This window comes from Haliaeetus leucocephalus, unplaced genomic scaffold (genome assembly GCF_000737465.1).
Source record: "Haliaeetus leucocephalus isolate CR32 unplaced genomic scaffold, Haliaeetus_leucocephalus-4.0 Scaffold657, whole genome shotgun sequence".
In the NCBI taxonomy this organism is placed as follows: domain Eukaryota; kingdom Metazoa; phylum Chordata; class Aves; order Accipitriformes; family Accipitridae; genus Haliaeetus; species Haliaeetus leucocephalus.
The window spans coordinates 181,324-202,170 of record NW_010973093.1 but is presented as its reverse complement, the minus strand read 5'-3'; the positions used below and the strand labels follow the sequence as shown (position 1 = coordinate 202,170).

The 20,847-nt window shown below is 49.5% G+C and overlaps 3 protein-coding genes across 4 annotated transcripts; 1 reads left to right on the top strand and 2 right to left on the bottom strand.

Moving 5' to 3' along the window:
• The first annotated feature begins 2,802 nt into the window (after positions 1-2,802).
• On the top strand, positions 2,803-14,443 carry EME1 (essential meiotic structure-specific endonuclease 1). The gene is made up of 9 exons (XM_010579462.1): positions 2,803-2,810; positions 10,091-10,776; positions 10,860-10,987; positions 11,180-11,272; positions 11,693-11,814; positions 12,054-12,189; positions 12,729-12,844; positions 13,717-13,906; positions 14,267-14,443. Exons 1-9 carry the CDS (start codon positions 2,803-2,805, stop codon positions 14,441-14,443), a joined length of 1,656 nt encoding a protein of 551 aa, XP_010577764.1.
• On the bottom strand, positions 5,868-9,917 carry MRPL27 (mitochondrial ribosomal protein L27). Its single transcript, XM_010579278.1, has 4 exons — positions 9,838-9,917; positions 8,018-8,140; positions 7,200-7,267; positions 5,868-6,740 (listed from the first exon to the last, which is right to left on the bottom strand). The coding sequence occupies exons 1-4, from the start codon at positions 9,857-9,859 to the stop codon at positions 6,534-6,536; spliced, it is 420 nt and encodes a 139-aa protein (XP_010577580.1). The 5' UTR covers positions 9,860-9,917; the 3' UTR covers positions 5,868-6,533.
• Positions 14,444-16,190: 1,747 nt separating the features above from the next.
• On the bottom strand, positions 16,191-20,829 carry LRRC59 (leucine rich repeat containing 59). 2 transcript variants are annotated; one of them, XM_010579277.1, is made up of 7 exons: positions 20,110-20,155; positions 19,703-19,743; positions 19,423-19,581; positions 19,002-19,106; positions 18,340-18,412; positions 17,694-17,867; positions 16,191-17,151 (listed from the first exon to the last, which is right to left on the bottom strand). In XM_010579277.1, the coding sequence occupies exons 3-7, from the start codon at positions 19,561-19,563 to the stop codon at positions 16,907-16,909; spliced, it is 738 nt and encodes a 245-aa protein (XP_010577579.1). In that variant the 5' UTR covers positions 19,564-19,581; positions 19,703-19,743; positions 20,110-20,155; the 3' UTR covers positions 16,191-16,906. The 2 variants fall into 2 exon arrangements, with proteins under 2 accessions (XP_010577579.1, XP_010577578.1); XM_010579276.1 differs by lacking the exon at positions 19,703-19,743 and adding an exon at positions 20,611-20,829 and having other exon boundaries at positions 16,671-17,151; positions 20,110-20,169.
• Positions 20,830-20,847: the final 18 nt, after the last annotated feature.

The following is a 20,847-nucleotide window of genomic DNA, read 5'->3' as shown; positions in this document are numbered from 1 at the left end:
CGCCGCCGCCGCCGTGCGGGATCAGCCTCTGCCGTCGCCTCCCGGAGCGGCCTCAGGCTGTGCCGGCGAGACGACTCTCCCCGGCTCGGCGGGAGCGGTCGCTGCAGCCCCCGGTCCTTCTCCGGGGTCCCGCTGGCTCCCGGGGCTGGAGACCTGGGCGGAGCGGCGGGAGCGGTCGGCGGTACCGGGTGGGCTCCGCGGAGCGGAGCGTGGGCTGGGTGGGAGCCGCGGGTTCCTGGCAAGCCGGAGCGCCGGCGAACCGGCACCCTGCCGAGGTGCCGAGTGTGAGCCGAGAGCCCCGGCCCCGGGCGGGAGGGCAGGGGGGTGCCGGGGGCCCGGTCCCCGCGGGGGCTGGTCCCTGCTGGACGGGCCCGGGGGTTGCTTTGGGTCCGGGAGGGGGCTGAGCTCCTCTGGCTCTGCGGCTTGTTCCTAGTCTCATAGGGAGAGAGAGATGTTGGGCACAACCGGGCTTTCCGTGTCCTCGGGACGAGCAGCGGATGGACCCGGCTTCTCTGGGGCTTTTCCAAGCTGCTCTTTGCCGAGGGACCCAGAGGGTGAAGGGGGGAAGCAGCAAGGAGGGCCACCGGCTCATTCGCCTCTTTTCCCTTCTCCTGGCAGCGGTATCCACCTCCGTCTTCATCGTGGCAATCCTCATCCTACTGCTGCTCCTGTACCACCGGGACCCCATGTGCTGCCAATTCCTCTGCTCCTGCCGCTTCTTCCAGACCCCCAGCCAGTATGTGAGTGTCCTCCCTCCTGCCCGGCCACCCCCCTGTGCTCTTGTTCCTCTGTGCTGGGGTCTGCGAGGCTGCATCGCTGCGTTCCCCTCCTGCAGCCTGGCTGGCTTCACTGATGGACCTGGGAGCTCCGAGCAGAGCCAGGCTCTGCTTCCTCCTTGTTCCCACTCTACCCCAGAGATCCATCCACTCAACCCTGCCTGGCTGTGCTGTTGGGGATAATATCTCCAAGGCCCAAGACTAGCAGGTTCCCCAGCTCCCCACGCAGCTCAGGAGAGGTGTCCACCAGCACAGTCGTGTGTGGGGTCGGGCTCCGCTTTACAGGGAAGGGGCCCAGCGGGGAAGGGGGCTGGAAGCTTTGGGCGATGGCAGACAAAGCCACTCGCTAGTGCTCGCATCCCCCGCAACTGGCTTTCTTGTGCACAGCTCCTGGGCGCGGAACAGAGAGACACAAAGCCCTTTTGCTCGCGTTTGTAATTTCCTGGGGCTGGCTTTTAAGTGGGGAAGCTAATGATGGAAAAAGAGCAGGGTGCTCAGCCAGCGTTGCCTTTCTGGTGGTGGCTGCCTGGGGAAAGCTCAGCCTCCAAAGCTGCAGGGATGGCTGTCGAGGGGATGGCTGCGGGTACTGCTCCAGAGCCCCTGGGAGAAGAGGGGACGTCCAGCCTTGGCTAGCAGGGGACAGAGAGACTTGTGCCATGAAAGGCAAATCTAATAGTCCAGTGCAGGCTGGGAAGTCCCCAGCAGAAATGGGCTGTGCTGCTGGTGTCCCCTGCCTGCTTTGATGCCTCTGCTCTTTTCCCCTCTTCCTCCCCAATGCCTGTCCGTGGCACACGTGGGGGAGAGGGCTCTGGTGCTGTGCGCCTCGCCCTGCAGAGCTGCCGCCCGAGGCAGTGCAGGATGAGCCATGAGCTGCAGAGCCTTTGCTGTGCTTGGGCCTGGCTCTCGGGTGGGTGGTTAAAGGAGAAGGCATCTTGCCTTTAGCAAAGGGCTGTGTGGACAGATGGATGTGGATGCAAAGAACTATATGTGGAAAAGGAACGTATATAGGATGTATTTCCATCGGAAAAAGTGAAGCAGTTGTAGTGGTGTGAGGCAGATTTCAAGCAGGTATAGTCGTACTGGTTTTACTAATCAGTCATTAAAACAAACAGTTGCACCCCCAGCCAGCCTAGTTTCCTGCAGCTTCTGTAATTGTGCTGTAGGGCAGAGACAAATGGTTCCTCCGTTGTTAAGAGCAAAAGTAAATCTGTCATTCATAGTCCTCCCTGTGGATCCCTGGTTGCTCTGAAAGTCTCTGGGCTGTTTTCTGCTGGCAGAGATGGGGCTTTTCTGAGAGCAAGGAATGGCCCACGGCTTGAGTCCTGGCTGTGGCTCAAGGGGCTGCTCTCCTTGAGAGGGATCTCTGCTCGCTGTTGCTTAACACCTTGACAGAGAATTGAGCTTAACTGGAGCAAGACTGCTCAGGAACAGAGCAGCTATTGCTCTGCAGATTTGCTTGCTACGTTATCCTGAAATGACTACCTCGGTAGATAAGTTTACACATTCTGTAACCCTGAGCACGTGACAGAGCTCTTATCTACACTAGCCCAATAGCTGGGTTTGGTCCCCCAAAGAGACATGGTTCTGCTGAGTCTGAATGAAACCCTGCCCCGGGTCCGGGCTGCCATCCTTCCAGCTGCGCTGTGTAGCGGTGCCAGCTGGCTCAGGCCCTTAGAGCGGGCCCTGTGCTGCCCGGTGAGGATGTGCCCGCGCTGTCAGTGTCAGTAAACGGGCAGGCAGAGGTTGGCTGCCAGCGGCAAGAGCCACATGAGCCAAATGGGCAGAGGTAGCGGCTCTCGCCCCAGCCCAGAGTCCTGCTTCCCAGGCTGTGCCCCGTGAGCTGGCTGAGCTCTGCTCGCTGCCAGGCGGGATGTGAGGGATTTCGGCTTTGCTCATGTCCTCCTCCCCTCACCCCTCGTTGCAGGACTGTCCCCCGCCCTACTTCAGCAGCAGCCAGCGCCTGGTGGGTCCCCAGTGCGGAGCGTCACGGCTGGAGAGCGCTGCTGAGAACCCTGGCATGCAGGTGATGGCTGGGTCCCTGATGGGAGCTGGGTGGGAAATCGTAGCAAAGATCCTGATGGGCTTTGGGAAGAGATTGTGGTTATGGGGACCTGGTGGGCTCCTGGGGCATAGGGAGAAGGTGCTGGACAGCAGGAGCAACTTTGGGAAGTGCTGCCTGTATGTAAAAACCTGGGGGCGGGGATACTGCAGAGGACACCACGGTGCCCTGAGGTGTTTGGGCATGAAGTGCCAGGCAGATCCCTCGGGACTTGGGATCTTGCAAAGCAGGTCATGGTGTAATTACCTCCTGGGAGGGAGCATTTCCTCTCTCAGCATTCAAGGAAGGGCACCCACAACTTTGAACCCTGAAGTAATTCGAAGTGGCACCAGGCCATGAACTTCCAGTGAAGAAAGCCACCACCACACTGACCTTTCTCCTCTGGGCCGGGCATTTCTAGGGAGACGAGCTGTTCTGCGTTGGACCCCCCAGCAGCTACCAACTCCCTTCCTGGGAGCAGCCCCGCTTGCCAAGCTACGAGAGCGTGCGGAAGAAAGATCGCCAGCGGGAAATCCATCAGATGATTGCCGACAGGTTTGGGCTGTGGGCAGAGTCTTCCCAGGAGGTGAGCTCTCCCTTCCCTGCACAAGGGTGCTGGCAGAGGGCTGGGGGCAGTCCCCCCTCCGGTCCATATCTGGGTCTTGCTTCAGCAATTTGCAGTAGTTAAGGACACTGTTCACTGCGATTGCCTTTCTCTGATACACTTTGTGCCCTTCCCAGAGATAAAGGCTATCAGAAGGCTCCTTTGGTGTACATCTGTGCTGGTTAATGATCGATCTCTCCCGGTGCGTTTGCAGAAATGCCTGTGCTGGGAGGCAGGGCAGAGCTGCTGATGAAAGGGCAGGCCCTTTGGATGATCTGCTTGGTACAAGTCCAAGCTGGGAATGTTATTTTTAGATCTGTGAGGCTTCCACAGTTTCTTGCTCCCTTCTCCCTGCAGGACACCTCTGGGAGGCCCATCGCTATTACCTTGAAGTGTTTATGGCTTATTTATGAGCAGGAGGTTTGCCTGTTATGACATTTAAGTTTTTTATTCCTGCAATAGAACAGAGAAAAGCGAGTGCATCTGCCAACTAGGTCCTGTGGCAGTGTCCCAAGAGACTCCTGTTGAACAAAGAGACCTCATTAACTAAAGCAGAACAGAAACATTTGAAACTCTGAGTAGAGCACTAAAGGTTCACCAATTTACTTGGATTTTGAGGTCTTAAAGCTGTACCGTGAAGTCTGGCGTAGTCAGCACTTGCCCCTGGGTATTCGGAGCTGTAAATAATGGTACCTGCCCTGAAACCAGAGCACCAAGGGCATGGGAGAATAAGGCAAGTCGTTGAGTAACTGCAGCGGGAGCTCTTCCACAACATCCCTGTGTCACTCCTGCCACTTGTTATGGGGAGAAAGCTAGCCCAGCTCTGCCAAAATAAACTTAACAACATCCCAGACGTTCCTCTTGCTGCTGTGCAGTGACACTCGCTACCAAAACCTGGGTAGAAAGCCTGGTTTGTAGGTGCTTGTATAAATCCCAGTAATTGATCTTTGGTCAAAGGAAAGCAAATGACAGTCCTCTTTTAACAATAGCGAGTCTTTTCTGGCCTTGTGACAAGTAGTGACAAGTCCTTGAAAGGGAACAGGGAAGAGCGGGAACCTGGCACAGACACTGTGAGGGGGGAGTGGGGGAATGTGCCTATCCAGTGGATTGCTGCCCTACCGTGTTGCAAACCGGTGCTCAGCACCCATCTTCCAGGTGTTCATCTCACCAGCAGCTTTTGCTGCTCTGAGGACCGCAGGAATTTAATTTCAGGCTGGTGGTTGTTGTGAGCCTTGTCATCTGCTCTGTAAGAAGAGGTGGGATAATCTCCTGGTTATTTCTGATCAGCTGTAATGCTCTTCCTCTCTCCTCAATAGATGCCGCCTCCCTATGAGCATGCTCTGAGGCATCCCCCAGCTTTCTCAGGAACAGTAATAAGCTCAGAGACCTTGGACAGACGTGGTGTGCCAGACCCTTTCCAGGCCCCTCTCAGCTACCAAACTCAGCGAAACACAGCCGTGTAAGGCCTCGGCCTCAGCGTACTGCTTCCTCCCTTGGTGTCAGCGACAAAAGTGCCTGTGACATCGTTCTCGTCCGCAGGGAACAGCCAAACATCAGACCTTCACCCAGATTCGCAATCAGCAGAGACATAGAGAAGTCAGAACCCAGCCAGCAGACATGTCCCTCCTGCAGCACAGGGACAACCACGGAGCCACTGCCAGGTATTGAGCTCTGAGCAGAGCAGCCAGGGACGTCTGTTCGCTCTTCTCTGGCAAATGTACTGTTACCAAAGGTGATGGACCAGCTGCTTGTTTCTACACAAGGGGCAAAGCCAAGGTGAAGGTCTGCTCAGCCAGAGCTCCTCCAGGCAGCTGGCGTGTATCATACCTCTGTGAGGCAAGCACTGCCAGCCGTACCAAGGATCAGACCTCAGACAGCGGTTGTGTTGTGCTACTTCACTTATTTCTTAGGTTATAAAATGTTTTACTTTATTGGTGTATTGGCTATCAGGTGGGAATCCTCAGCTGTGAGCAGAACAAATCCACATCAGAGCATTGCTGTGTGCTCTTGCAGCAATGGTCCTCTGTGACCAAGAGCAATTTTGTATGGACTTCAGATAAAGATTTGGAGAGGTTCCAGGGGTTTTATTGCCTGCTGTATGCAAATACGGACCAGCGAGATGAACCGTGTGATGGGATATGCAAGCTGGGAAAGGACAGGACAAAATAGCTTGTGGTCTCCATGAAGAGCATAAAGCAAAAGTGGACATGTGTGCCTGACCCAGGTTACCTAGTTGTCTTCTGCAGAGCAGACAACCTAATAATGTCAACACTGGTGCCCTCACACCACCAATTTTGATAACCTGTTTTCTACTGCAGAGCCAATGTTTCAAATTGTTTACAAACTTCAGATAAAATGAGATCAGTTTGGCCACAGGGCATTTGGGCTCCTTCTTTTTGAGTGATGTAAGCTTGAAAATGTCACAGAATGACTCAGGGAAGACAAAAGGAAAAGTCTTCTGGATTATGGCTTTATGATACACCTCCAGCTACGGAGCTTCAAATACCACCCCAGACTTGTGCATCTTACGAAGCACTCTAACATTAGTCATGAGTTAGCTTTACGAATGTGAACTTGCCTCACGTGACTAGTAAATGGAACGCTTTCAGGTAGAGGTGAGTTACATGATAGAAGGAAAAATCTAGCTGCCTGGGATGCAGAGTTCAGTGCCACGTGGAAAAGGATCTGTTCTGCAGTATTTTGAATTGAGATACAAATATAACAATGTCTAAAAAATGAGTAAAAAATAGATAGAAGGAATTACTGGTGGGACAAGTACTGACATCAGAGTGATTGTAGAGAGAACTCATCCAGTGGCACAACAGAACAGGTTCTCCAGAGGAAGGTGGCTCCAGATACTACAGGAACATAAGTAACACTTTCTATGAACAGTCAAGACCTTTAGTGGCCCCACAGCATTTATTAAACACTCTTACAAATACTGGCAGGTGATTCCAGTGCCCGAACACTGGCCACATGTGCTTTAGGCGCAAGAAAACAAAGTCCTAAACTGGTATCTTCAGAGCTAGAATATTCTTGACCTCAGATGCCAGTCCAGCTGTAGTGGTCTGTCCCAGCCGCTCCTTCCCATCTGACCCTGTGTGATACAGGAGGCTCAGAGCATGGTGACCAGTTTAAAGCTTCCTACTTCTGTGGTAGGGATAACATTGATAAAGGTTTTATAAAGAATTGCCCCTTTGGGTAGATGACAGATCACTTCCCTGCTCTCACTGCTGCGGGGCAGGGGTATATAGACCTCTTTGGTGTATCTCACAATCCCATCCTCCAGGGCGTAGAGTGTCTTGTTACGGCCCATCCCCACCTGGAAAAGGATGAAGAGTGTTAGAAAGGAAAGGCTGGAGGTCCACCACTAAAGCAGATCTGATCATTGGTCTGCTTCATTTGATATCCTAGCTTCAACAGCATCTGTTGCTTTGTATTTTAAAATAAAACCACACTACTTGCATCCAGCTATCAGTATACAATGGTGCTCCTTACAAGGGAGGAGATACTCATTCCACCCTGAAGCACAAGCACCCAGTCAGGTTACAGAGGTGTTTTGGGATATCCATAACTTCCAGACCTTTCCTGAGTCACAGGTGTGACTCTGAGCAGGCTCTGTGACTAAGAAATATCAGGTAATGAAACCCAATTCCAGGATTATATAGAATATAGGGAAGAGCATTAAGAATGAGCTTGAAAGAGAGGAGACACTGAGCATGTGACTCTGTTGTGGGCTGCTGTTATCTGAGAACCAAGGAAGAGATAGAAAACAACTTACGTGAGCCCCTGGATGCCAGCGTATCAACCGCTGTGTAGCTAAAATGTTGCCTGCATGCACAAATGCACCTGCAATAGAGTGACAGAGTCAGATTGCAGGGAAATGGAGCTCCCCAAAGCCCTGGCAGAACACAAATGGTTCCAGGACTTACAAAGCACAGCTTTCTGTGGCAATTTTCTAAGGAAAAATTACTTCAAACGCTAAAAGCATCTAAAGAAAAATGCTGTTAGCAGGAAATAAAGGGCAATTCATATACAATGGTAAAAAAGCAATTCTAGTCTTTGAAAAGGTTACTTCTAGGGTACAAGGCATTTTCTGGTTGTTGAAGGCATTTGTTTTATTACCTTTTACATCACTATGTTTTCATCAGCAAAGCTAGTAATTATTAAGTGCTCAGCTGCAAGAATCTGTACTTTGGCTCCTGCTAATCCTCATAATTCTCCCCCTTGTAAACATCTAAAATGCCCAGCTTTTCAACACAGCGTGGGGGGAAAGTGCACTTAAGTTATTAGGTGTCCCACAGCGTACCCTCCTCCCAGGCACTCCAGAGAGGCAAAGTTAGCATCAAAGTACATTTTCTGTAGGCAATTTCAGCTGGCTGCTTGCGGGCCCATCTGGGAGGGAGGCTGACTCACCCTGCCCTCCCACCAGCTATCCTTGATCATGAGGTTTCACTGAACCTCCCCTTTCCTTTCTCTTGGAAGAGTGCCCTTGGCCACCTCCCACTGAAATGCTCAACAACTGACACCCATACCAGGGGAGAAGCTGTGAAGAACCCAACAAAACGCAAGGAAGACTCAGCAGATACTCAGACCTACCTTCTACTTTTTTGTATCCGTAGCGCTTCCCAGGGCTGCGGCCACCTAGGTTTTTTGAGCTGCCCCCAGTTTTCTTAGAAGCACATCTGATGGCAACCAGGCTTGTTTGGGGAGTAGTTAGAACTAAGTTGGGAGCAAGAATAACAAAAATGTCAGCTGAAAAAAACTAATACACACACTTTCTTTTTTCAGATGTAAAGGATGTCAGTTAATACAGGCTTTAAAACTAAATACAAAAGCAAGCTCTGAGGGAAAAAAACTACTTCAAAGATAAATCATAATTAGACCACCATGGCCTAAGTCCATCCCCTGCAGAGAGGCCACATCTCAAGTACTGCTGCCACCCAGCAAGGAATAAAACCCTTGGCAACAATGTTAAAGGACATACACAAATTCCTGTTTCAGCAAGGCCTTGTAAAACGTGGTACAGACATTACCGGTTGCTGTGGATTGGCCTTATATTGCTTTGAAAAAAGACAAGGTGTGATCTGTTTCAGTTTCCCCTTCGATCGAATAGCATTTACTTACACAGTAATATATTGAAATCCTACAAATGAAAAGACTCCAATTCAGGACAATATATAAGCATATATAGAATTGCTATCCTGAACATGCTAATTGAACCATTTTGTGCAAATCCTTGTGTTATAATCAGGACAAGTCAAGGGAAAGAGAAAATAAAATCAGTTGTTACAGACACTGATTTTCTCTGGAACACAAAATATCATTCATACCACAAACTGCTTCCTTAAGCAAACAAAAGACACTGACAGAAAACACACACGTTTTCTTATCAAGAAAGCTGACCCTCTCATGAACTTCTCTCTGTTAAAAATGACTGAGCTATAATTAGTTCTTAAAAAGCTCTTCAATAGCTCCTTCCATGCAGTTAGCAGGCAAATCCAATTTTTCTGAATCCCTCTATTTAGCCTCTTAAGCAGCAGGTTAGTACAGAAGAGTGGTTATCATAACATTCTCATTTCCTTAACCTGAGTAAAACCACTGGATTAATTTAATCTTAATTAAATTACCATAGATACTCAGTGAGCTGGAAATATTGTTGGGAAAAGTGTAATTGCTCTACAAAGAGCCATTAATTTCAGGAGCTTACCCATTAAGTAAAAGAAAGGCTCTGAGACTTGACAAACTACAGGGAGGTAGGCAAAGATGAACAATAGTTACAGTTTCATTTATGCAAATTCTACAATGTTATAGTCCAATTAACTTTTATAAAAAAAACTCCAACGGGGTGATTCCAGGGCTACATTTTGTGTTGCATGAAAGCAGCTTGCTAACAACAACAAAAAACCCTCAAAGCATCAGACATGCAGGGAAAAGTGATTATCCAGACTGAGACAGAGTTTGTAATTGACTGAAGTCACGCTGGAAATCAGTGGGAAAACTTCACAATTCTGACGTCCCACCAAAGAAGCCGTGAGGATATTTCTGCCTGTAACTACTAGATTAAAAAAAAAAAAAAAAGGGTATTTTTAAAGCCTCCCGACTATTGCACTGCGCAAGGAGAGAGCAGCACCCCTCGCTGTTTAGTCTCTACCTATCGCACACGAATACTGTTTTTCCAAAGATGAGGTTTTTTTCACTATGAGGGCAACCAAGCAGCAGCACAGAGAGGTTATGCAGTCCCTATCCCTAGAGGTCCCTACCCCGAGCCGCGGCCTGAGGTAAAGGCGAACACCTCGACCCCGAACTACCGGCAGGGACCTTCCCCGGGGCACCCCCTCCCGAGCTCAGCCTCCCACCCTACGGCCGGACCCCCACGCAGAAGGTGAAGCTGGAGATGACGATAACCCTTCACTCACACAGCCGCCTCACCGCCGCCATTTTCCCTAACGCCTCTTCCTCATCCGGTGGGAGGGGCGGAGCGCGCGCGGCTGGCGGCGGTTGGCCCGAACGCGCGCGCGCGTTCGGGCCAACCGCCGCCAGCCGCGCGCGCCTTTGGACCAACCACCGCGAGCGCGAGCTTCCCCTCAGCCAGGCGCCCGTCCCGCTCTTCCCTCAGGCGCCCGGGGGCTTTACCTCAGGGGAATGCGAGATGGCAGAGAGCGAGCCGAGGTCTGAGGAGAGCGATAAGGAGGAGCTGCCTCCTTTAGCCTTCCTGTTGCAGCACTCGCCGTCGGCGCGGCCCCCCGGCAAGTTGGGTCACCGGCTGTCCTCATCTTCTGCTCCCAAGCCAGATAGGGAGGCAGGGGCGGTTGTGGTGCTGAGCAGTGGGAGCGAAGATGAGGAGGAGGAGGTGGAGGAGGTCGTCCCTCTGTCTGAGAGGATGAAGAGGAGGATGAAAGCAAAGAGGGAGGCGGTTTCTAAGCCCCCTCAGCCGGGCGGTGGGGATGCTGGCCTTCGTGCTAGGGGTGACCTGTTGGCACCTGGCAGCAGAGGGCCGAAGGAAGCCCTGGTGTCGACTGGAGATGTGTCTTGTGGCAGCCAAAATGGCACGCGTGGTGCTGAGTGGCCCTCCTTGTGCCCGCTGCCAGCCTCTCAGTCTGACTCTGCAGACCACCCTCGTAGGCCCCTGGTAAGCGGAGCAAGCCCAGAAACATCCGCCTCTCCCAAGAAGCCAAAATACAGTCAGAAGGAGAAGGAGGTAATCTGCCAGGCTGTGTGGCAGAGGAGGAAGGAGCGAGAAGCACGGAGGAGGCAGCAGGAGCAGGAAAAAGAGAGGAAGAGAGCCCTTGCCAAGATGCTGAAAGCTCAGCGACCCGGGGAGTGCCAGAAATACATAACAGTGGTGCTAGATCCAGGTGCTTGTCCTCACAGCCTGCATCTGCCTTATAATGGCTGTTGTCTCCTCTCTGTGGAGGCCTGACCCATGCACCAATTTCAGTTCTCTTACAGGTAGAAGGTGGTGGACAGATCCTTAGTGCTTTGCAGGCTGCAAATTACTCCTGTGTGGTTGAGAATCAGGCTGTTCCCTGCAGCATCACCTGGAGGAGAAAGACTGTGTCATCTCAGGTGTGTGAGCAAAATCTCAATGTTCTTATCCTTTTCTTCCTCTGTTATTTGCACTCATTAGTAATTGTATTTAGCAACCCAAGTAAACACCCTCTAATCTTCTCCCTGCCTCAGAAGTCTGAGTGGGAGCACTGGTTTGAGTGAATTATAAACAGACTCTTGGTCTGGCTGTTTGTTTTCATATCTGGACAGATGGAAGAAGGAGATGAATGGGCAGAAGAACCAAATGTCCTGGTTCTGCTTCGCTTGGAGGAGTTTTTGTCCATGGTTCACAACTACAAACAAGTAAGAGTGCTTATGACTTTTGTGCTCTCAAACATGCCTTGCTGTGGTGTTTGTCATCCCTCTTCACAGCAGGAAGGTTTTGATGTGGGATGGAGCCATCGTTTCAGTAAACCAGAAACCTGGTTTTAGAAGCCATTAATGGATCAAAACCACTAGGGCTGTGTAATACAAAGTTCTGACAAGCTTTCTTTCCTAGTTACAATTTTTCACAGATTTTTGAAGAGGTAACATTGTCAGACCAAGTGGGATTATTTTTTATTCCTTTCTGCTGTAACTTTGTACCAGAACAAGTGTTGCCTGCTTGCCCCTGGACAGACTTTTTCATCTGCAGACCCAGCTGCAGAATCAGAGCCATAGCTTGCTGCACTTGCATGTGTGCCTCAGAATGGTTTAACTCTTTTTTTCCGTTGATCTTTGCAGGAAGCGCAGGGCCGTACAGAAGGAGAAAAGGAGACCCTACAGACCTATGTAGCTCACGTAATGGAGAAAATCCCTGGGAAAATTCTGGCACTGGCAGCAGTTGGAGTAGAAAATTACTTCAGGTTAAACTTTTTTCCCTCCAAATATTTCGTGTTGTCTCTGGCCTTGAAAAATGCCATAGGTGTTTACATTAATTCCTTCTAGCAATGACTGGAGCATAAGAAGAATTCCCACCCAGAACTGCTCCACTATTTGTTATAGAGAAACAGAAGCAAAGGTCCATCCAGCCTGTCACCACAGTGACCAATGGGAAATACCTGGGGAAGAGCATGAACTCCCAGTCTTACATTACTCTTCTTAGGTCTCTCAGAGTTCAGCCAAAAAAGAGACTGCGACAGGCAGCAGTGAGTAGAAAACAAGAAGAGGAACAGAGAAAATGGAGAAAAAAGCAAGTTAAGGATTCAGGCCTGGAGATAACTAGAATGGACATGGAAGAAGTGAGTAGCTTTAAAACAGGCATGCAGCCATCATCTCTTGTTGTCTGCCATTGTTTGAACATTTGATGCAATCATACACTTTCTTGGATGGGGGGATTCAGCCTTCGTTAGTCTGTGTGTCTGTGGACAGAGCTCTTGGGGTTCAGTTCCCCACTGCTCGTGTACACACCTCCTCTCCCATGGACTGACATGTCTTGTTCACCTTGATTCTGATGTCAGTCTCAGTCAGCATCTCTCACCCTCTGTGGCCTGCTGGCAAAGCACATCAGTGCTGCCCTGGGCTGGGTGACCCACCTGTAATGAGAGTCTGCCACTGAGAGCTGTGGGAGCTGAAATGGTGCTAAACTGGTATTAACAGGCAGGAGACAGGCTGCCCCTAAATACTTAAGTGCCTTAAATTAACTGTTCCCAAAATGGGGAGAGGGTGGATGTTCTTGTCCTATAGCAAGATGTTGTGACCCTTTTTTGTTTCAGACAAGAGTGGGATTTGATGTGCCAAGATTAATTGTTGCATTTGTTGTTTCCAATGATGTTTACAGGCCTTGGTGGATCTGCAGCTGTGCAAACAAGTCCAAGTCAGCTTTTTTGAGAGCTGGGAGGACCTCGGAGAATTTGCCACTATGTTCACAAAAGCTGTAGCTGAAGCACCATTCAAGTGAGTAAGCAGATGAGGTTTGGTCATACCTTCTTTGGAGAGGCTGCACTGTCACAGTTTCTGGGAGGGAATAGCAGGTACGCGGCTGCACTTCAGTACAACCCAGTATAATGGTTTTTAAAGGGACCGGCGACACAGAGCAGCTGCTAGTGCAGCTCCTTCAACGCAGGGTTAGTTCTTGGAAACTGAGGTCCTGCCTGGGGAGGGGTGAGGACAGACCCTGATTTCACGTTGGAGTTTCACTTAACATCAAGCAAAGGTCTTGTTCTCAGTCTGATTTTAGGAGTGGGAAGGGAATGCAAGGAGGATTGGGCTCTTACAGCACCAGCTTTTCTTCTTCAGTATGTAACCAAGAGAGACGTTACGGAGGGTGAACCGTTTAGCTGCTTCCGTTGATAAGGAAGGACAGCAGTGTGTTAGCAATAGCTAAGAAAACCATCGTGTGCAGTCTCACACAGTCCTAGCATTCCTATCACAGCAGATGCTGTATTTTACATCTCAGCCATGAGACGAGATGAGATGTCGTTAAAAATGACATATAAAAGTGTTTTATTATGGTTGACAGTCAGAAAGTGAATTCTTGTTTACCACTTTGTATGCGCATTGGCTTGTGTCAGGATTGCTCCTGAGTACAGGATTGTTTCTTTTTCAGTAGGAAATCTGGGTCTTAAACAAGGGAATTGGTAATGCATGTAAAGAAAATAGGGTCAAATTTTTAGCATCTACTTTGATACCAATGGTGTCTATAACAGCACAAAGTGAGAAATGGCTCTCTGTCTTCTCTCTCTGGCTATGTGACAACAGATGCAGTGATAGGATTTTCTTCATAGCCTCATTGTCTCATTTTCTTTCCCATCCTTTGTTCTCCCTAGGCGAGAGCGAGAGAAGACAGGGTTCTCCTTCTACTTAGAGAAGGGGTGGTGCAGAGGGGTGAAGGTGGATCCTTCCGGGAAGGGTCTCTTGGAAGTTTGGAAGAGGCAGATACAACAATTTAACCGTGTTAGCCTCAAGATGGCTGAGGCTATTGTGTCTGCCTACCCTTCTCCTCAGCTTCTGAACCAGGTGAGGATGCCTCGGGAATGCCGAGTACTGTGTCCAGCCAGCCAGCTAATGTAAGGAGTGGAAGAAATCATTTAACTGGTATTAAATTTGACACAATGATTCTGTATGAGCTGTTTAGTGAGGCAATGAAGGAACCAATTCCCTGGCACCCATTGCTTTGGCTTTACAGAGCAGAGTACTGAGGGAGCAGTATTGGTTCTGCATCAGCCTGTAAGCTCACAAACGAGATCTGAGAAGAGACCAGGTGAAAAATGAGCGTACATTGTGAAAGGGTAGAGCAGTCACAGGTGCATAGCTTTGATTATGTTTTTTGAGCAATGGATGCAAACGGATGATACTGTTCCTTTGTGTTGCTTTTAGGCCTATAACAGATGCTCCTCAGAGCAGGAGCAGGAAAACATGCTGGCTAATATCCCCGTGTGCCACGGTGATGGTGCAACAGCCACCTCCCGGCGGATCGGACCAGAACTCTCCCGACGAATCTATCTGCAGATGACTTCCCACAATCCTGATCTCTATTTGGATTCCACTCGGTAGCCCCAGGGAATGAGGATTTTACTGTTTGCCTGGTCTAGGTATTCAGCTTCCTTCTGGAAAGAAGTGCTTAGATACCAAATACAGTCACTGATCCTAGCTTAAAGACTTAAAAGACATTTAGACTTTATTGTAGCAGGAGGTTGGATAAAATTGCTGAGTGGCTGGAGTTTACACAAGAAAGATAGTGAACATCTTCCCTAAGAGCATAAGTTGGACATGGCTTATAGTACTGATAGTTGCTTTTATTTGTCTTCCTAGAAAATAAATATTTTTGAATAATAATAATCTTTGCTTCTTAACAAGCCGTCTTGAATACAGACAGATATGTGATCTGTTGAAAGGAATACTTTCTACTGCTATCCTAAACTGCAGGTAGTTCTCTCTCCAGTGTGAAAAATCCTAATGCTAAAGCAACATGGTGCTGCCCCCCCCAGCACCCAGCACCTGCTCTAGTGAGGTGGAAGAACTTTACCTCACAAAATAGACACTCAGTTTTCCGCTGTGGCAGATGGGAATGAGTAAGACTAATTTTCAGATATAAATTTAGACTGCCCTGATTCAGTCTCCAGACGGCTTAATCTACAGAGGGTCTTGAAATCTGATTACATGCACTGGAATTATGAGGTCTAAACAGTTGGCAGAAAAAGCTTTCTTTTAATTAGATTGGGGAACATGTTTGCCTGTCCACGAAGCCATGAGCACTTGTGTGCACGCAAGCGACAGCAGCGCTTCCCGAGATGTGTGCCGAGAGTGAATTAAACTGCATCCAGTGTGTGGAAGTTACCCTTTGGAACCGTGCTGCCTCGAATGAAAAAATACCTGCCCGCTACGCTAGCTTCAGGCATTCAGCAGGAGTCCTCGCCTGGCCAGTGGCGCGCTTCTGACCTGAATTGATAAATCTTATTAGCCTGGCATTTGCAAACTTAAGCAGCACTCTCCTAGATGGCAAAGTAGCAGACTCCTGCCAGACACTGGCAGGAATGTCTGCAGAGAGGAAATGTTGCTTTGAATGTTGTTTGCTGTTTCTCTGAACGTTTCTGGATAGTAAGCAAGGACCTTTTAAAGAATGTGATGAGTTAGATACCAAAAGCAAAGCCTAAAGCTGTTTCAAGGAAGCTCGGGAAACACATGTACTGCTAAGCCAGAGATAGGCAGCCTTTCCTTCCTTTTATCTGATATTCATGCTGTCACTTTTTTCTGTGTGGTATGTGGGGAACCACAGTCTTATCATTAGGTTACAGAAGTGGGAAGGCTTACTGCTTCAGTGATGACCTCGGCATGAAATGCTATACATTATTTCCTCGTGGCACTGCTCCTATCAGCAATCATCCCTGGTATTAGAAGAGAGGGAGCGATTCTGGTGGCTAATGTAGGATGTCTTAGTGGAGTTGGTAGTGTATGGATATTCTCTGCAACCTGCACCTAACAGCATTACGTGTACACTTCATTTTAGTACTTGCAAAGCCCTTCAGGATGTGACAAACTTCTGTTTGGTTTTCTCTGTAAGGAAATTATAAATAATTCATAGTCCTTTGTACAGGCGAGTTTTCTTCTCTAGGTGCAAGCCTCCAAACCTCCCAGCCTTCCCAAGAGCCCCAAGGCGAAGCCCTCTTCTGCCTGCCCACCCACCTTCAGCGCGTGACGCTGCCACAGTGCCACCCAGTGCTGTGTGCCACTGCTGCAGGTGGCAACTGGCAGCCAACTCGCCCGCTGTCTGTCCGTGGGTTTCGGACACCCTCCTCTTGTTGCGCACACAAAACCAGCCTGCAGACTGGCCAGAAGCCCTTTCTAAGCTGTCGCCGCTTTGTTGGCAGTAGCTGGTTAAAATTAAGTGTCCTCAGTAATCATTTTTGGCTGTTTCTAAAGGACCTAATTAAAATTAAAACTGCATTAGCAATATAAACATCCAGTTCAGACAAATTGCTGCGAAAACTGTTGTATTGAAAATTTTCAGCTCCTTTCAATAGTACATCAGCTTCTTCGCTCCAACATATGGATGCGCAGCCATCCTACACACTTGTAATTGGTCCTGGAGTGGGCCTTAATGTATTATTCCCATACAGCCATATCACCAATTTCAGCACAAATAGAAATGACAGCAAGGAATGGATATGTATTAAAAACCTTCTACCTCCAGGACAGAGCTATAGCTAGGCAAGGGCCGGTTTTTCCCACTCCTATAGATTGGCAGCTTTCTGTGTCTCACAATCTAGGTAAACAGCCCTTGGAGGTAAGAGGTGTTAACAACTTTAAGGTAAAGTGGGCAAATAATGGGAGTTACAGGCCAACTGCGAAACATGCACAGCAAAGATGATCTGAACAATAACTGCTCTGTGTGGAGTGGACCAGCAAACCAATGCTGCCTGATTAAAAGCAGTTTCATCAGAACACAATTCCATAGGAATTCTGGCTGCATAGATGGTGGAGGGAGATGCTGACGAAGCAAGTGCCCATCCAGGACAATCACTGCTGCGAGTTCTGTTGTAGCATATTTTGCAGGGTTTTGTGGTTTTGCAGAGCGGCTAACACGTCCTCGTAGAGAGTGTTCACGCTGACGCACAGAGGTTGGTGTTGCAGCTCTGTCAGCTTGCAGGCGGCCAAAGTACAGAGGACGCACAGCAGCACGAAGAGCAGGACCCGCAGCACCGACCGCGACCAGGAGTGCTTGTGCCGGGGTGGCTGAGGGGGACGAGAACTGGAGGCGGGCTCTGTAACGAGAACATTCACAAGACAGAGAAGGCGAGGAATTAATGAAATATCTTTAACAGTCTACATTCAGAAACAAGCTGTTCAGGTAATGTATGTTAGCCTGTGCTGCAGTTGTCTTTTGTTGTGAATTTTCATCACTTAACTCTGATTAATCAGTAGATGCGCAGGATCTAACTGTTCAGGATGAAAAGTTTCAGATTTAGTTTCATGGGCAGCAGTGAAGAGGGTATAAAGCACCTCTGTGTTGCACAAGATCTGGTTTTGCACATATAGTTCAGTACACTTAAAAAGAAATGAGTGGAGGGAAGTTCTCCTTAGGAACAGTCGAAGAACTTTCCGAATCTTGTAGCTCAGCAGTTCATCAGGAACAGAGACAAAGGGGAAAAGGGCACAGCAGTAGAGCTTATTAAAAGTCTTACCAGTTCCCTCCCCACTCCCACCATCTCCCAGTACCTGGGCTGCATAAAAGCAAATCTGGCAGCATCGAAATGTGATGAAGATGAAATCCGATGCAATCCCACCCAAAATGGATGCTACTTACTTCGGGCCTGCACTGTTTCTTTTTTAGTTTTCTTTTCCATCTCCTGTTTTGCAGCTTTCTGAGCATCATACTCCCGCCTTCTGCGCTCCTTTTCTTCTGCCTTCTCTCGCTTCCTCAGTTCCCTCTCTTGAGCCTCCTTTGCTCGTTGTTCTGCTTCACGCTTCTTCTCCATTTCTGGGGATTAATAGGAAGTTTTTTCCTTTTATGTAAAGGGTTGTCATTGCCTTCTTTCTTATTACCTGCCAATCTGTTCCCAATTGGAATGAGGAAACCAATCCAATAACCACCTTTTTTTTTTTTCTTTTCTTTTCTTTTAAATATTACACACCTTGCACTTTGCTCCCTCAGTATTAGGCTTCCCCTAAAATAAATCTTGTGCTGTTCTTTCATATTTTTTATAGGTAACCTACAGCATGTTCCGTCTAGAGATCTAACTGTTATTCAGGCAACAAATTGCATAGTTATCCCCCACTATCTTTCTTCCTCCAGCCCTTCTACCCTACTACTCCCTGAGCCCCCAGGATTTTGATAGTTACAAGTATTTGTTAGATGGCAATTTGTTAGATGGCAATCAGTATGTCTGGGCGTGTAAGAGAGATCAAGAACAGTCCTCAGCCGACAGCACGTGAGGGCTCTTTGTGCTCACCTCGCTCTGCTTGGAGCTTCCGCTGCCGTTGTCGATCCTGCTCAGACTGGATCGCTTTCATGTGCTGCAGCACCTTCAAGGTCCAAGAAAACACCCTGAGGTCTCTGCAGAAGGCTCATTGCACAGTCAGTTCAAAACAGAACAGCTGGAGCGTAGCTGGGGCTGACCACCAACCCTGACCTACCCCTACAGGTATGGCTCTGAAGAGAAAGACAGCTCGCAGCTTCCCGCATGCATCTTTGCAGTTAAGAAACAGATCTTTCCGTTAAAATACAAACATGGCAAACTGGTGCTAGCCAATAGAGAGGATCACAGAACACTTCTGTTTACATGAGCCTACAGTTTGCCAGAACTTCTCCAGAGATTTTTGTACTCTGGACTATAAGCCTAGACATGGGTTATTTTGTCTGATTATGCCCCACTTCTTAGCAATCAGCATTTAGTCCTCTCTTAACTCCATTACTGGAAGAGAATCCTACTCAGCCCAGTGTTTGCTTTCTACAGGCACAGAAGCAGGGAAGTGTGCAGTGAACCTGCACCTCACTGGCTGAAGAAACTTCACGCTGCTGCAGCAGCCACCCAGCTTGCTGAGCAAAAAGAGGGAAAAACCACTGCTGACAAAGCCAAGTAAGGAAAAAAAAGAATAAAAGCAGATTCCTTACCTTGACAGCAGCCTGTTTACACTGCTTTTCATCCAGACAGTCCCCTGCTACTTTAGCCAGGACGGGATCCAGGGGATTGTCCTTCAGATCCAGCCACTTCAGGTTCTGCAGAAAGGAACGATAAAGGGGAGGCTGTAAGAGCACAGTAGTCTTGTGATTATTTAAGAGATCCAAAGCAGAAGCAAACTACTTGGTTTCCACATAAATGAAACAGGTACGGAAGACAAGCAGAGAGCTTGAGCAGAGACGTTTTCGATAGATGTGAAAGAATTTCCACTGAGCTGTGGTGCAGAGCCAGCTGAATTTTGGAATGGGTAGTCAGCAGGATGGATGCTTTACCAGAGAAATCAACTTGAGAAGGATCACAAGACCCTGGGCTGCATCCCAAAGCTTTACGTAACTGCCCAGCAAACAGTTTTACCTTGAGCTGTGCAAAGCTGACTGGCAGGGTGACTAAACGGTTGTTCAGAAGGTCCAGGTGCTGCAGATTGACCAGGCGGCCAAAGTCCAAGGGCAGCTGTTGAAGCCGATTTTTACTCAAATCCAGTTTCACCAGATGCATCAAACTGCAGAAGTCTGACTAAAACCCAAACATAAACAAAACCCAGGAAAAGCTTGTCAGCACCTTTATGGAGGAACCTCAGCGGGGAGTACGTGGAGATAGCCTGCACCTTACATAAAGACACAAATCCTTAACTTACCCCAGAACTGTGGTGGAGGAAAAATCACTCTCCTCCTTTGCCTCGGAAGATGGGGGTGGAAAACAATGGGATGGATAAGACAGACAAGACTGACAAGGTGATGTGTGGCAATACAACAGAAACAACCCCGAGTCTCCACTGTTGCTGAAACTGGTCTGTGTTCACGGGGGGATCCTCTGGCAGGGAGATACTGTGATCTCCAGGCAGTGCAAGCCTCTTCTCTCTCCTGCCTCAGCCAAAACTACCACCAGTACCGACCCATCACTGACAGCAGAGTCATTCAGCCACCCCAGGAGGAGGAAAGTGCCAGTTCCAAACCTCCCGATGAACCTTTACTGAAGCACTAGTTATCTTTTCTAAATACTTCCCAGCAGACTCATCCCCACAAAGGCTCTCTAGCACCTTACCGGCAAGGAAATGAGGTTGTTACAGGACAAATCCAATATAGTAGCTTTTGGAAGAGCGGCCTGAAAGAGAAAAAAGCACTAAATCAACACCGGGGTACACTCGTACCCTCCTGACACCTGCTAGCTTTGCCTCAAGTCTCTGCGGTTTCTCCCGCGTCAGTCTGTCCACCCCCCCCCGCCACTGCCTCCGAGGTCACGTCGTATCTTGACTGCTCTCTGGGTCTAAAGGCAGTACAGATCCCCAGATAGATGTGAGCAGCGGCGTCATATCTTGATCGGTTTCTGGCTCTAAAGGCAGCAGGGATCCCGAGAGCTGTGAGCAGCGGCTCATACACCCTCCCCTCCGCCGTTTTAAACACCCGCAGGCCAGGTCACAAACACCTCCAGCACACCTGGCTCCCCTGCGCACCCCCCTTCCCAAGGACCGAGCTGGCAGAGCCGGCCCCGGGGCCGCGGCCCCGGCCCCGGCCCCGCCGGGCGGCCCGCGGGCCGGACGCTCACCAGCTCCCGGACCGGCACCTCGTTGAGGTCGCAGAGGCTCAAGTCCAGCTCGTTGCCGTCCAGTTTGTCCTTCAGGCTCGGTCCCTTCCCGCCGCCCCGCGACATGGCCGCCGGCACCGTCGTCGGGCTCCTCCGAGGGCCGGTAACAAGGGGCCGCGGGTCGGGCCGGGCGGGGGCGGCTGGGCCCGGCCCCGCCACCCACTTCCGCGTCCACGTCCGCGCGGGGCCCGCCAGCCG